The sequence below is a fragment of the Moschus berezovskii genome, chromosome 12 (genome assembly GCF_049115385.1).
Source record: "Moschus berezovskii isolate FMDL1 chromosome 12, NW_MosBer_1.0, whole genome shotgun sequence".
Lineage (NCBI taxonomy): Eukaryota > Metazoa > Chordata > Mammalia > Artiodactyla > Moschidae > Moschus > Moschus berezovskii.
In genome coordinates, this window is record NC_142471.1 from 58,711,312 (window position 1) to 58,727,695 (window position 16,384).

At 41.6% G+C, this 16,384-nt stretch overlaps 1 protein-coding gene across 1 annotated transcript in view; it reads left to right on the plus strand.

The window, feature by feature from the left end:
• The window catches only part of PCGF5 (polycomb group ring finger 5), a 145,658-nt gene extending 141,395 nt beyond the window's left edge, over positions 1 to 4,263 (plus strand). Inside the window, exons 10-11 of the mRNA XM_088842136.1 lie at positions 2,315 to 2,345; positions 3,527 to 4,263. Of these exons, the coding sequence (XP_088698262.1) occupies positions 2,315 to 2,329 (15 nt within the window). The 3' untranslated portion in view covers positions 2,330 to 2,345; positions 3,527 to 4,263. The remainder of the gene's footprint in view (positions 1 to 2,314; positions 2,346 to 3,526) is intronic.
• The last annotated feature ends 12,121 nt before the right edge of the window (positions 4,264 to 16,384 follow it).

A 16,384-nucleotide genomic window follows, 5' to 3' on the forward strand; every position in this document is an offset into this window, starting at 1 on the left:
TTCTATGGAGGTTTCATCATAGAGGCATTATTGATTAAACTGCTGCCCACTGGTGATCAATTCAACCTCTAGCCCTTCTCTTCTCCCTGGAGGTCAGAAAGAACTGAAAGTTCCAACCCCCTAATCACAAGGTTGGTTCCCCTGGTGACCCATTCCCATCCTTAGATGCTTTCCAAGTCACCTCATCAACATAAACTCAAGTGTGATTCAAGGGGGGTTGTTATAAACAACAAAACACCTTTATCATATTTATCACTTAGGAAATTCCAAGGGTTTTAGGAGCTTTGTGGGGATAAAGGCCAAATACATGTTTCTTATTATAAATCACTATATCACAGTCATGATATGCAAATTCCATCCAGACCCACTTGGCTTTCTTCTGCCCCTTATCCTTGCTGGTTTGTCCCCATTACTGAGTCTTTGCTTATGCCTCCTGGTAAGTAACTCCAAGAAACCCTTCACTCAACTTAGTCATAATTACCTAATGGACTAACCCTGCCCACTCAGGAGACCTTTGAGGGAAATCTTTCCTGACCTCCATGACTAGGTTAGCCCTCCCCAAAGAGGCCCAGCTTCCCTGGTGGCTCAGAGCTTAAAGCATCTGCCCCCAATGCGGGAGACCCGGGTTCGATCCCTGGGTCGGGAAGATCCCCTGGAGAAGGAAAAGGTAACCCACTCCAGTATTCTTGCCTGGAGAATCCCATGGACGGAGAAGCCTGGTAGGCTACAGTCCACGGGGTCGCAAAGAGTCGGACATGACTGAGCGACGGAACGTAATGGAAGAGGCCCAGCACAGTGCTTGACACATTGCAGGCACTCCAGGAACATTTATTGGATGACTGAATTCAACAAATCCCGTGTAATGTAATGTATGGAAGAACTCAATACACATTTGGTGGTTTGAATTTGACAGTGCCTATGAAACTCCAATACTTTGGCCACCTCATGTGACGAGTTGACTCACTGGAAAAGACTCTGATGCTGGGAGGGATTGGGGGTGGGAGGAGAAGGGGACGACAGAGGATGAAATGGCTGGATGGCATCACCGACTTGATGGACATGAGTTTGAGTGAACTCCAGGAGTTGGTGATGGACAGTGAGGCCTGGCGTGCTGTGATTCATGGGGTCGCAAAGAGTAGGACATGACTGAGCGACTTAACTGAACTGAACTGATTGGGCGTCCATAAAACATAGTCTGACTGAGAACAAAGCACCAAATGAGAACCATCTGATACTTACTTCATGGTGCTCAGATCAGATAACCTGGCCAATTGTGGGATTTATGGGGAATTCATGAGAGGGCTGACAAAGAGTTTGGATAGTTAGTTACATTCTGTGGTCAATTATACTCCAATCTTGTTCTGTTCACACTCTTCACCAAGAGTTACTTTTCTGCTATTTTGTTTTTATGACTCTTCACCAATCCTTCCTTTTTTCACTCCTATGTGACTTCCAAATGACTTCACTGTCAGAAAAATCAATCTAATAATATGTAAGTGGTTTGCTCAGACAGCCCAGCTGAAGGAATTATGATACACAGAAATATTATCACTGCAAGCGATATAATACAAAAGAATATTTGCTGCAACATTTTTATAATGGTGAGAAAATAGAAACAATATAAATGATCACAAATAGAGAAATGGATTAATAAACCCATAGGCATGACACTGAAAATAATGTAATAGAGCTACATCTTCGGATAAGCTTTGCATATCTTAATTTAAAAGGGGAAAAGTTGAAACACAGTATGTACATTATGATCCTTTTTCTAAAACAAATATATATGTTTGTACACATGCATGCATGCTAAGTCGCTTCAGTCGTGTCTGCCTCTTTGCGACCCTATGAACTATAGCCCACCAGGCTCCACTGTCCATGGGATTCTCCAGGCAAGAATACTGCAGTGGGTTGCCATGCCCTCCTCCAGGGGATCTTCCTAAGTCAGAGATCAAACCTGAGTCTGTCTCCTGTATTGGCAGGCGAGTTCTTTCATACTAGCACCGCCTGGGAAGCCCATATGTTTGTACAACCATGATTAAAAAAAACAAAAAAACCTGAAAGAATACACATTAAATTGTAATACTGGTAATTTGTGAGCAAAGAGTTGGAGGGACCTTGAGAAGGCAATCTCTTTTCTTGCTTTATACTCCTCTGCATTATCTAAACTTGTGAAAAAAGCATGTTATATTTCTAACTTTAAAACTCTAACAACATAGGTGACATATTTACTTGTTTGGTTACTATCTGTCCCCCTCACTAGGATGTGAATTTTACATGGTAAGGAACTTATTCCATATTTTCTTGTTGACAGATCCCCTGTGCCTAAAACTGTGCCTGATACAGTAAGTACTCAATGCATATTTTTAATATTTTAATAATAAAAATATTTAATATTTTAATGAATCTATTTTTTAAAAGAAAGTGACATTTTAACAAAATTAACAAAAGAAGTATTCCACATCTCCTGCTGCTGTATGTCCTTATCTTGGAAATAGGTTGGGTACTTAGGAATCTGAAATTTTCTGTATCCACGTCATTCTTGCCTGGAGAATCCCATGGACAGAGGAGCCAGGTGAACCACAGTCCAAAGGGCCACAAAGAGTTGGACACGACTGAAGCAACTGAGCACACAGGCCCTGAATTAAAGTTGGCCTCTTCTCCTCATGGGACTTCCCAGGTGGCACAGTGCTAAAGAACACACCTGCCAATGCAGGAGACACAGGTTTGATCCCTGGGTTGGGAAGATCCCTGGAGGAAGAAATGGCCACCCACTCCAGTATTCTTGCCTGAAAATTCCATGGACAGAGGAGCCTGGCAGGCTACACAGTCCATGGGGTTGCAAAGAGTCAGACACGACTTAGTGACTGAACACGCACACACCACATCGTTGGTTCTCATGGCAAATAAATTGAAAACCCACAAAACCCCCTACTAATGAGGGTAGAAAAGCCTGGAAGGCTCAGTGTTCAAGTACTGTGCTGTGCTAAGTCACTTCAGTCATGTCCGACTCTTTACCACCCTATGGACTGTAGCCTGCCAGGCTCCTCTGTCCATGCGGATTCTCCAGGCATGAATACTGGAGTGGGTTGCCATGCCCTTCTCTAGGAGATCTTCCCAACTGGGGGAGTGAACCAGAGTTTCTTAGGTCTCACGCATTGGCAGGCGGGTTCTTTACCACTAGCACCACCTAGGAATCCCTGTGTTCAAGTGATAAAGCTTCAAATGACAAAAACTTGGTGATTTTCAGAGAAACCTTGAAAATGAAATAAAGTTCATTCACTCAAAAAATCAGAGCTAAAAAGGAACACAATGAATAGCAGAAGGAAGAATATGTCATCACATCACATGTTGAGTAGTGGAAAGGTCACAGCTGTTTAACCACCAAATAGTTTTAACTGGTTAAGGAAATTAAAACCACAAAAGTAAAACAGATTATAGCTTAGGAAAATATTTGCAAAAATACACACTGAAATATATTTTATGGTCCCTCTTTCTTTTTAACTTCCCTCTTGCTTTACTGCAGAACCAACACATTCCAGTGAAAAGGAGATCCATGATCTCAAGGAAACGGAGGCGGTTTCTCCTCTTCATGTCAATACTCCTAAAATTGAGAAGCCATGGTGCAGAGAGAGAAACAAGTCAAGCCAAAGCCAAAGAACCCCAAACTTAGGGCTTTCTGCCTTTGGGCAATGGAGGAAGGGAAGAAGGGAGTATGTTTGTCCATTATCACCTAAACTTAATGGTTCTGGGAATGCTTATTTCTTGCACATTAACCTTATATAATCTACAAGTTTTAGGTTTTGATTTTTTCCTTCTTATAGCAACAGGTTAGGACTCCTCTAGCAATTAAGAATTTGTCAATGCAGGAGACATAGGTTTGATCTTTGGTCCAGAAAGATTGATTCCACATGCCTCAGGGCAACTAAGCCACTAAGCCCATATGCCACAATTTCTGAAGCCTGCATGCTCTAGAGTCCATGCTCCACCAGAGAAGCCACCACAGTGAGAAGCCCAAGCACTGCAACTAGACAAAGCCTATGTGCAGCAGCAAGAACCCAGCATGGCCAAAAGTAAAAAATCAATAAACAAAATTAAAAAAAATAAAATGGGCTATTGAAGAGGTACATAGTCTGGCTATGGTCAACCAGAAAGATATTCAATGAAGTCTTAATGGAAGAATGTAGACACGCTTGATCCCTACTGAAAGGTAGGAGGAGGGAATAATTTGCTAATTTAATTACTGGAAGCTAATGGAAATAAAGTGCTAATTGCCTAAAGAACTTCCAACTTAATATCTGATTATCTGATACCTGTGATCCTTACTCAGGAAGTAGAAATCTGCTGTCTTTCCAGTGTCTTTTTCTGCGGCAGTAGCTTGAGATCTCGCTGGATGTGATCTCACCCATGTAGGTGAAAGTAAAATATTCTTTAGAAAAAAATAAGTTTATAAGAATACATCTTAGAAGTACAAAAAGATGTGATTAAGGGGAATATTTACAGGATAATAAAATAAGGCCTATGATTTTAGGTCCAGCGAGAGAAATTTTCACTTTTTTCTTCATTCTGTTCTGTATTGTTTGAATTTCTTTTAAGAATCAGGAAATACAAAAAGGGCTAAAAAGTGAATTCAGAAGAGATACAATCAATAGTTTTCTCCAAGTGCTGTGGCTAACATTGCCCCACAGGTCTCTTGAGATCTTCCTTAGGAAGTCATTTCCCTCCCCATGAGGGTTGGTGGGCATTTGTGGCTTCTCTCCAATGGTTCTCCATGAAAATCAGCTCAAGATATGATGGCAGATTGAATCTGATCTCTACTGGCAGACTGGGAAATTTAAAGGGAACATTTGAACTTTATCAGAGAACAAAATTCAAAGTCACAGGAAAGAAACTGGAGAGGGATAAATTACAGACTGTGGAAAATTATTGAAATGGAGGGAGATGTTTATAAAAATGTTGAGTGATGTATTTTGATAAGGTAGGAGACCATACGCAAAACAAATCCAGTATTTGTGGTTAAGAGACCTGGGTGCAAATCTTTCTCTGCCACATGCCATTTGGGCAACTCACCTGCCTCTCTATAAGTCTCACTTTCCTTTCTTTTTTTTTTAAATCAGGTGGATATAATGAAAAGACAATGTTACTCAGAGGAGTACATAAAAGTGCTCAGTAAAAGGTAGTAATTAACCCAATCTACATATTTGATGCAATTTCTATCAAAATTCCAGTGACATTTTTTTTCTTTTACAGAAATAGAACAGACAATCCTGAAATGTTCGTGGAAAAATGAAAGTTCCCAAATAGTCAAAACAATTTTAAGAAAAAGGTTGGAGGCACCACACTTTCTGATTTCAAACTATATTACAAAGATATAGTCATCAAAACAGATGCATAGATCAATCGAACAGTATAGAAAGCACAGAAATAAACTCATGCTTACATGTCAATTAATTTAAGATAAAGAATATACAATGAATATATAATGTGGATTGTGTATTCAAGAATAGACAATTATAAGCCAAGGATGGTGAAGAGACAGTCTCTTCAATAAATGGTGGTGGGAAAATTAGACAGTTACATGCAAAAGAATGAAAATGGACCACTATCTTACACCATACACAAAACTTAGCTCGAAATGGATGAAAGACTTGAAATGGATAAAAGACTTGAATGTAAGACCTGAAACCATAAAACTCATAGAAGAAAACACAGACAGTAAGCAACTTGACATCAATCTTGGTGATAATTTTTTGGATTTGACAGCAAGAACAAAGACAACAAAAGGAAAAATAAACAAGTAGGACTACAGTAAACTGAAAGCTTCTGCATAGCAAAGAAAATCACGACTAGAATGCAAAGGCAGACTGCTAAATGGGAAAAAACACTTGCAAAGCAGTATCTGATAAGGGGTTAGTATCTAAAATACAAAAATAACTCATATAACTCAAGAGCAAAAAAATAGCAATAATAATAATAATCCAATTAAAAAACTTAAAAAAAAAAAGGCAGAGGATGTTAATGTCTGTTTTCCAAAGAAGACTTATAGATGGCAAACAGGAAACGGGTATATGAAAAGTACTTAGCATCATTGATTGGAGAAGGAAATGGCAACCCACTCCAGTACTTTTGCCTGAAAAATCCCATGGATGGAGGAGCCTGGTAACCTACAGTCCATGGGGTCGCAAAGAGTCAGACATGACTGAGCAACTTCACTTTCACTTTTCACTCTCATGCATTGGAGAAGGAAATGGCAACCCACTCCAGTGTTCTTGCCTGGAGAATCCCAGGGACAGAGGAGCCTGGTGGGCTGCTGTCTACGGGGTTGCACAGGGTCGGACACGACTGAAGTGATTTAGTAGCAGCAGCAGCAGCAGTATTGATCATCAGAAAAATGCAAATCAAAACCACAATGAGATATCACCTCACACTGGTGGCTCAGAGGTTAAAGCATCTGCCTCCAATGCAGGAGACCTGGCTTTGATCCCTGGGTTGGAAAGATCCCCTGGAGAAGGAAATGGTAACCCACTCCAGTATTCTTACCTGGAGAATCCCATGGATGGAGAAGCCTGGTAGGCTACAGTCCGTGGGGTTGCAAAGAGTCAGACACGACTGAGCGACTTCACTCACTTATGATCAAAATGACAAGAAATATCAAGTGTTGACTAGGATGTGGAAAAAAGGGAACACTTGTACAATGTTGGTGAGAATACAAATTGATGCAGTCACTATGGAAAATAATATGAAGGCTTCTAAAAAGATTAAAAATAGAACTACCACATGATTCAAAATATACAACCTTACAAACAGAATCAGGAGTAAACAGACAATCTGAAACTATTGAGCACTAGCAGTGAAACTGAATTTGTAGTTTAAAAAAAGTTTTCATGTACACCCGGGGTGGATTCATGTCAATGTATGCCAAAACCAACCAATATAATATTGTAAAATAATTAGCCTCCAATAAAAAATTTAAAAAAAAAGTTTTCAGCAAACAAAAATCCAAAACCAGACAGTTTTACAGAGAAATTCTACCAAACATGTAAAGAAGAGCTAACACCTATCCTTCTCAAACTATTCCAAAATTGAAGAGGTTGAAATGCTCCCAAATTCATTCTACAAGGCCACCATTACCTTAATACCAAAACCAGACAAAGATACTACAAAAAAGAGAAAATTCTAAGCCAATAATATCTCTGATGACTATAGGTGTAAAAATTCTCAATAAAATATTAGCAAACCAAATTCAATAATATATAAAAAGAATTATACACAATGATCAAGTGGGATTTATTCCAGGGACACAAGGATGGTTTGATTTTTACAAATCAATGTGATACACCACATTAACAAGAGGAAGGATAAAAATCAAAGTATCAGTCATTCAGCTGTGTCTGAATCTTTGCGGCCCCATGGGCTGTAACTCACCAGGCTCTTCCGTCCATGGGATTCTCCAGGCAAGAATATTGGAGTGGGTTGCCATGTCCTTCTCCAGGGTATATTCCCAACCCAGGCATTGAACCTGGGTCTCTAGCATTGCGGGCAAACTCTCAACCATCAGAGCTACCAGGGAAGCCATTAAAAAAAAAAAATGAAAAGATAGTCTTAATAGATACCAGAAAAGCATTAGACAAAATTCAACACTCATTCATAATAAAAACTGTCATCAAAGTGGGTGTAGAGGGAACATATCTCAACATAACAAAGGCCATTTATGACAAACCCAGAGCTAACATAGAGGGAAATGTTGAAGGATTTTCCTGTAAGATCAGGAACAAGACAAGAATGCCCACTCTTGCCACTTCTTTTTAAAATAGTATTGGAAGTCCTAGCCAATCAGACAAGAAGTAAAAGGCATCTGAATTGAAAGGGAAGTAAATTTGTCACTATTTGCAGATAATATGATACTATATATAGAAAATCCTAAAGTCTCCATCAAAAAAAAAAAACAAACCTATTTGAGTTAATAAATTAATACTATAAATTTGCGAGGATAAAAGATTAATATACAGAAACCTGTTGCCTTTCTTTATACTGACAATGAACCATCAGAAAGAGAAATTATGAGAACAACCCCATTTACAATTGCATCTAAAAGAGTAAAATACCTATGGATAAACTTAATCAAGGAGGTGAAAGACTTATCCTCCAAAATCTATAAAACACTGATGAAGGAATCTGTAAATCATATAAAGAAATGGGGAAATATTTTGTGTTCTTGGATCGGAAGAATCTTACTTTCAAAATGTCCATAGTACCCAAAGCAATCTATAGATTTTATACAATTCCTATAAAAATACCCCCATTTTTTCCACAGAACTAGAACAAATAATCCTAAAATTTATATGGAACCACAAAAAAACCTTGAATTTTCCAGGCAAGAAGACCAGAGTGGGGTGCCACTACTCCAGGGGATCTTCCCAACCCACGGATCAAACCCCCATCTCTTACATCTCCTACATTGGCAGGTGGACTCTTTACCACTAACGCCACCTTGGAAGCCCACACAATGAAATATTATTTGCTTATAAAATGAAGGAAAGCTTACTATTTGCAACAGCATACATTGACCTTGAGGACATTATGCTAATGAAATACACCAGACAGAGAAAACAAATACTGTATGCTTTAACTTATATGTGGAAACCATAAAAACAAACAAAACCAATAAAACCTGGAACTCATAGATGCAGAGAAGAGATTGGTTGTTGCCAGACATGGGGAGTTGGGAATGGGAAAAATATGTGAAAGTGGTCAAAAGGTACAAACTTCCAGTTATAAAATTTAAAATTCCTGGGGAAGTAATGTACATGATGACTAGTAAGTAATACTCTGATGTATTTGAAAATTTGTAAATTTGTTGTATTTGAAAATTTCAAATCTTAGCAATTTGAAAATTGCTAAGAATGTAGACCGTAAAAGTTCTCATTACTTTTCTCATCCCATCAAATTTCATAACAATTGTTTTGTTATGAAAAAAACTTATAACAACGTGTGGTGATATGTGTTAATCAGATTTATTATAGTGACCATTTCAGACTACATACAGATATGGAATCATTATCTTGTACACTTGAAACTGTTATATTCTATGTCAACTATATCTCACTCTTTTAAAAAAGATAGCCATTACTTTTCATTACTTTTTAGCTCTTATGAGAAGCACAAGCTGTTTCAGGTAATAAGAAATTACATAAAATATATATAAATGAAAATTGACGTTTCTTTGGCAAAAATCCTAGATTGCTGTTATGTTATTTAAGGAATTTTAAAAAGCGGAATCAGTGGAGGCAAGCATGAAATCTAACTCAGTACATTGGCAGTGACCAAAACTATCCCCAAGAAGAAGAAATGCAACAGGGCAAAGTGGCTGTCTGAGGAGGCCTTACAAATAGCTGAGAAAAGAGGAGAAGCGAAAGGCAAAGGAGGAAGGAAAAAATATACCCATCTGAATGCAGAGCTCCAAAGAATAGCAAGGAGAGATACGAAGTGAAGTGAACAATGCAAAGAAACAGAGGAAAATAATAGAATGGGAAGGATCAGAGATCTCTTCAAGAAAATGAGAGATACCAAGGGAACATTTCATGCAAAGATGGGCTTGATAAAGGACAGAAATGGCAAGGACCTAACAGAAGCAGAAGACACTGAGAAGAGGTGGCAAAAATACACAGAACTATACAAAAAAGGTCTTAATAACCCTGATAACCACGATGGTGTGGGGACTCAACTAGAGCCAGACATCCTGGAGTGTGAAGTCAACCGGGCCTTAGGAAGCGTTACTATGAACAAAGTTAGTGGAGGTGATGGAATTCTGGCTGAGCTGTTTCAAATCCTAAAAGATGATGCTGTGAAAGTGCTGTGCTCAATATGCCAACAAATTTGGAAAACTCAGCTGTGGCCACAAAGGTCAGTTTTCATTCCAATCCCAAGAAGGGCAGTGCCAAACAAGGTTCAAACTACCAGACAATTGCACTCATTTCACATACTAGCAAGGTAATTCTCAAAATCCTTCAAGTTAGGCTTCAACAGTATGTGAACTGAGAACATCCAGATGTACAAGCTGGATTTAGAAAATCAGAGGAACCAGAGATCAAATTGCCAACATCCATTGGATCATAGAAAAAGCAAGAGAATTCCAGAGAAACATCTACTACTGTTTCGTTGACTCTGCTGAATCCTTTGTGTGGATCTCAACTAACTGGACAATTCTTAAAGAGATGGGAATGCCAGACCACTTTACCTGTCTCCTGAGAAGCCTGTATGCAGGTCAAGAAGCAACAGTTAGAACTGGACATGGAACAATGGACTGGTGCAAATTGGAAAAGTACTTCAAGGCTGTATATTGTCACCCTGCTTAAACATATATGCAGAGTACATCAGGTGAAATGCCAGGCTGGATGAAGCACAAGCTGGAATCAAGATTGCCGAGAGAAATATCAACAACCTCAGATATGCAGTTGACACCACCCTTATGGAAGAAAAGAAAAAGGAACTAAAGAACCTCTTGATGAGGGTGAAAGAGAAGAGTGAAAAAGCTGTCATTCAGTCCCATCACTTCATGGCAAATAGATGGGGAAGCGACTTTATTTTCTTAGGCTCCAGAATCCCTTCGGATGGTGACTGCAGAAACTAAAAGATGCTTGCTCTTGGAAGAAAAGCTATGACAAACCTAGACAGCATATGAAAAAGCAGAGATATCACTTTGCTGACAAAGGTCTGTCTAGTCAAAGCTATGGTTTTTCCAGTAGTCATGTATGGATGTGAGAGTTGAACTATAAAAAAGCTGAGCGCCGAAGAATTGATTCTTTCAAACTCTGATGCTGGAGAAGACTCTTGAGAGTCCCTTGGACTGCAAGGAAATCAAACCAGTCAATCCTAAAGGAAATCAGTCCTGAATATTCCTTGGATATTGGCTCCAATACTTTGACCACCTGATGTTAAAGAGCCGACTCGTTAGAAAAGACCGTGATGCTGGGAAAGATTGAAGTCAGGAGGAGAAGGGGATGACAGAAGATGAAATGGTTGGATGACATCACCGACTCAATGAACTTAAGTTTGAGCAAGCTTTGGGAGATGATGAAGGACAGGAAAGCCTGGTGTGCTGCAGTCCATGGGGTCACAAAGAGTCAGACATGATTGAGCGACTGAACAACATATCGTCTACACATTCCTAAATGTCTGTGAGAGCATCAGTGCCTCCCAAATGCCAGTAACTAGTAAGAGCTACTTTTCTGCCCTTTTGTCTCTCAGAGTTTTTCTAATCCTCCTGATCACATGAAGGAGAAAGCTCCCAGGAGAACAACGGCCCTGGACCACCCCCAGTGCTGAGAGTAGGGAAATCAATTGTCCTGGTTTTCCCCATAATGTCCCCATTCCAGCCCTTCAGGTCCCATGGCCAAGGAAATCCTCAGTCTCTCTACTTAGATGGCTATGCAGTCTGCCTGGGAGTCCGGCACCCAGATCGAGCCCTGCAGGATCTTCTTGTCTTTACTCAGTTTCACTTCAAAGCCAGAGGCATTTCTTTTTCTTAGTAGAGCCACTTCACTAACATCCCCGTGAGTCTTGTCAGATGTGATTAGACTTAAATTTGGGCATCACGAATGGAATGGATAGAGGGAAAAGAAATGATATTTTCCCCTGAGATAACCGGTTGAGAGTTGAGATGATTTAAGGGATTAAGAAGAGTTATGCGTGCCTCGGGTGCTTAGTGATTGATGTGCACCCATATATGGACGAGCGTGTGTACGTGTAAGTGTGATATATTCAGGGAGACACAGACCAGGCAAGGGATCTGACCTGGGCACTAGTCCCCGGAAGATGAGGGTCAGAGGTGGTTGTCAAGACCACAGTTCCCCATACTGGCCTCCAGAGGGTGCCATCATCCCGCAATAGTTCTGTTGCCTTTGGGGGAGGGGGGCGGGGGGTGCAGGTTGGGAGGAAGTAGATGGATGGACCTTTAGAGTGAAGATGATGCAACTCCCCACCTTTAGAGGTGGGGCGTGCAAGAATGATGTGTTTACAACTTACAGGAGCATTCCAAAATCCTTCTCATTAACTGCACCCAAGATAAGTAAGCACCTCCACCTTCTACCACTGAGGCTCTCTCCTTCCTGCTTTAACTCTGCCAGCCTTCTCTGCTTTGGAAAGGAGAACCCTCATCCCAGTGATCTCTCGGGGATCTGCATCCTCTGAAGGAAGAACTCTGACAGGCTGTTTACTGCAGGTAATCATGCAGCCAGGCCTCCCACTCAGGGTCCCTGTCCCACGGCTGCCTTCTCAGGGCACCAGGAGCCCCTGGGTCACCAGCTGGGATGAATAGGGAGCTGATTGCTGATCGCTACTCCATGCTGACTGATGTGTGATTATTCCATTTGAAATGTTCTGAGAAAAGAACAGTTACTCTGAAGAAGTGCTCCGTGTGAGCACAGTGAACATGAGGGTGATGATTCCAAAACTGCCAGGGGTTCAGCTTCAATGTGAGAGTGTGCTCAGAAAGCAGAAGCGGGGTGCCAAGCACGCTCTGGGAATGTGGGAACACCTGTGAGAAAGGACTGGCATAGGCTCCTTGTGTCAAGCCCATCGTTTGGCACTGTTCACAAAATGGAGTCACTTGTGCTAAGCCCCACATAAACTGAGACTTCACTATAGTTCTGGCTCTGCCAGAAATGGATTCTTATACCAGTCAATCAGGACTTCACCAGATCTGTCTGTCTGACAGACCCCTGCCACCCATTAAAAGAGTGTTGATGGACAGGGAGGCCTGGCGTGCTGTGATTCATGGGGTCGCAAAGAGTCGGACACGACTGAGTGACTGAACTGAAATGAACTGAACCTTGAGATAACAACCCACTTTTTTTGCCTACTGTAATTTCCTTGGTCCTGCTCCCTTCTGCATATGAAATTCTTTCATATTTTAACAGCTTCTTGGAGCTTTCTGTCTGCTAGATTGGATGTTGCCTGATTCAAACCGTTTGCTCAAATAAACTCTTAATTTTTTAATATGCCTGTTTCTGTTTCAACAGATTCAGAAAGTATAGAGACTGGCCCAGTGCTAGTTCTGGTGTTGCCTCTTGTGTGGCCTCTTGGCAAGCCACGTGAAATCTGGAAAATGATGGAGCTGGGCTGGAAGGTATCCAAAGCCCCTCCAGGTAGGCACTTCCTGCCTACAATGTCATTCATCACAGAGGTAGTACCGGCTCTCAAGCTTTGCCCTCAGGACCCCACAACAGCTCTTAAAAGTACTGAGAACTCCAAGGTCTTTTTTTTTATGTGGGTTGTATCTATCAATATTTATCATATTAGAAACTTAAATACAGAAAAATTGAGAACACGAGAATATACAAGTACCCATGATCTCATCACCCATCGTATATTCTCCAGAAAATTCCTCTGTGAAAAAATGAGACTGAAGTCTACTATCATCTTAGTCTTATTATGAAATAGCTTTGGTCTCATAGACTCCCTGTAGGGGTCTCTAAGACCCCAGCGATCCCCAGGCCACACCACTGTGAGAACTACTGGAATGCTAAAAGCCTCTGGAGCCAGAATCTGCATTGGAATCTGGGTTTTGCTACTTGCTAAACAGGTGATCTTGGGCACATGCCTTAACCGGTTGGTGCTTTGATTTCCTGTAAAACTGGAATAATAAGAGTACCTAATTCCCAGGCTTTTACAAGAGCTAATTAATGCATGAAAAGTACCTCAACAAATGTAAGTGCTCCCTAAATGCAGGCTATTAATCAACAGGAGACACATTTTCATCAAAAACGTATGTTTGGAAAATTAACCACAGGAAAAGAGGAAAAAAAACTGAACAAACAACAGCATTGCTAGATTTTCAGACTGCGTCTAGAAAACCCGGTTTCTACAGGGATTTCACAGAACACCAGGCCAATACTTTTAGGTCTGTGCACTCAGGCTGTCCCTGCTTCAGAAGAGTCTGGAAGACACACCCTGGGCCCAGCCAGAGCTCCGTCTCTGCTGGTCAGTGGTAACCGCAGCCAACACAGGAGTTCCCCAATTATGCCAAAGGGTCTTCATCCATAGCTTCCTCCACAGCTGTACATGCCCAGCATATTTTGGAAGCTGCCTAACTGAACAGTTCCCTGGCTTTTAACACCCAAGCCACCACAGAGCTGTGGGGGCTTCTTTTGCTATTTGAGAGTCAGTACTGATCACAAGGGGCTTCCCAGGAGGCTCAGTGGTGAAGAACCCACCTGCCAAAGCAGGAGCCACAGGAGATGCGGGTTCGAGTCATGGGTCAGGGAGGATCCCCTGAAGGAGGAAATGGCAACCCATTCTAGCATTCTTGCCTGGAAAATCCATGGACAGAGGAGCCTGGTGGACTACAGTCCATGGAATAGCAAAGAGTCGGACACAACTGAGCATGCACAAACACACGAGCTGATTATGTGGAATTTTGGTTTATACACCACAGGTCTAAATCTTTCTCCAAGTCCCTATTTCAACCCCTGACTTTTCCATTTGCTTTGATTGATGTACCACAGTGGTGATGAGCATTGGACACACACTGGAATCACCCAGAGGGCTGAAATGCAGCCTGGGAGCCACTGCCCAGAGATTCTGATTTAACTGCCTCTGCTAGAAGGCAATGGCAAGCCACTCCAGTACTCTTGCCTAGAAAATCCCATGGATGGAGGAGCCTGGTAGGCTGCAGTCCGTGGGGTAGCTAAGGGTCGGACACGACTGAGCGCCTTCACTTTCACTTTTCACTTTCACACATTGGAGAAGGAAATGGCAACCCACTCCAGTGTTCTTGCTTGGAGAATCCCAGGGACGGGGAAGCCTGGTGGGCTTCTGTCTATGGAGTCACACAGAGTCGGACACGACTGAAGTGACTTAGCAGCAGTAGCAGTAGCAGCAGCTAGTGCTTCCAGGGGATTCCAATGTGAAGCCAGGCCTGAGAAGCAGAGCTCTAGTAACCCCGTAGTGCTCAAAATGTGCTCCTGGTCCAGCAACAACAGTGCCACCTGGAAACTTGCTAGAAGTGCACATTCCCAGGCCCAGGGCTACTGAGTTGGGGCCCAGGAATCTGTGTTTTACCAGACCCTCGAGGGGATTCGAATGATCGAGGCTCAAGTTAAAGACACCCAGTACTCTTGATGGGCTCATCTCCACAAGTTCCACTACCACCATTACCATCACCTCCAGCAACCAGGTAAGCCCATAAAAAGAAGTGCCAGGTTCCTGTGGTAGGTTCAAGGTGCAGATACCTGTGTAGCTTGAGGTGGAAGAGCTTGGGTGACTCTGCCTTCATTTGCCCACCAAATCTTTCCACAGATCTACTGGGTTCTTGAGGGAACTAATGAGCCAAGGATCATTAAATGTCACACACACACACACACACATTCAGTTCAACAAACATTTATTGCACATGTTTACTGAGGCATCAGGCTATTGCTGAGCCCATTGGAAGGATAGATAAGCCTCAGCCCTGCCCTAAGGAGTGTGTGATCTAACAGACACGGACACACACAAACAAGTTGGCAGGATCCCGGGGCTTCAGAGAAACAGAGGTTTATAGCAAAACTAAGAGTACTTGACAGCGAATATCAGTTGAGCACTTTCTATGGGCCTGGCCAAGTGCAGGCAGTGTCAATCCTCTTAATCTTACTTGATTCTCATACGTAATCCTCAAAACAACTTATGATGTATATTCTACTATTATTCCCATTTTGAACTTGAGGAAACAGGTTTAGCAGGAGTGAATACATTGCTAGTGACAGCAGGTGCAGAGCCAGGACTTACAGCCACGTCTGTCTGACCCCCAATCTTTGTAATCACATGCCTGCATGAGATATTTTAACATGCAAAGGGTGTACTGGAGACTTTGGGAAACATTTCTTAGCTAATTCTGAGACAAGCAACTGTTCTTAAATGTTAGGGTTTGTATAAGTAGGTTGAAATGATGGCAGACTTCAAACAGCTTCTAGTTAGATGAGGAAGAAACCGGAGGAAAAATCTGGGTCTTGAATATTCATACCCTCACCACCTGCACAAACAACGCCTCAGAAATGTTGGCTGAATGATTTCCCAGGACACTCTTTGCAGCCATTCTTCAGGGATCATGCATCATGTCCACTCTGTCTCCACTTTTGACACATAGGAGAGACTCTGATGCCTGGAAATCCTAAAAATCCAGCAATGCCAACAAGAAAATCACAACCACATCCAGCCTGTGCTAGCCTCTCCAACAAAGTTGCTGGGAAGAAAGGAAAATATTTGCAAACATACAATGCTATTTGAATATTCAATAACTAATTCTATATTTCTTAGTTCTTCTCGATAGAAACTCCATTTTACTATGAAAACAGTAGCCTAGTGGTTACTTTGAAGACGTATAGGATTGTCTGCCCAACACTCAACC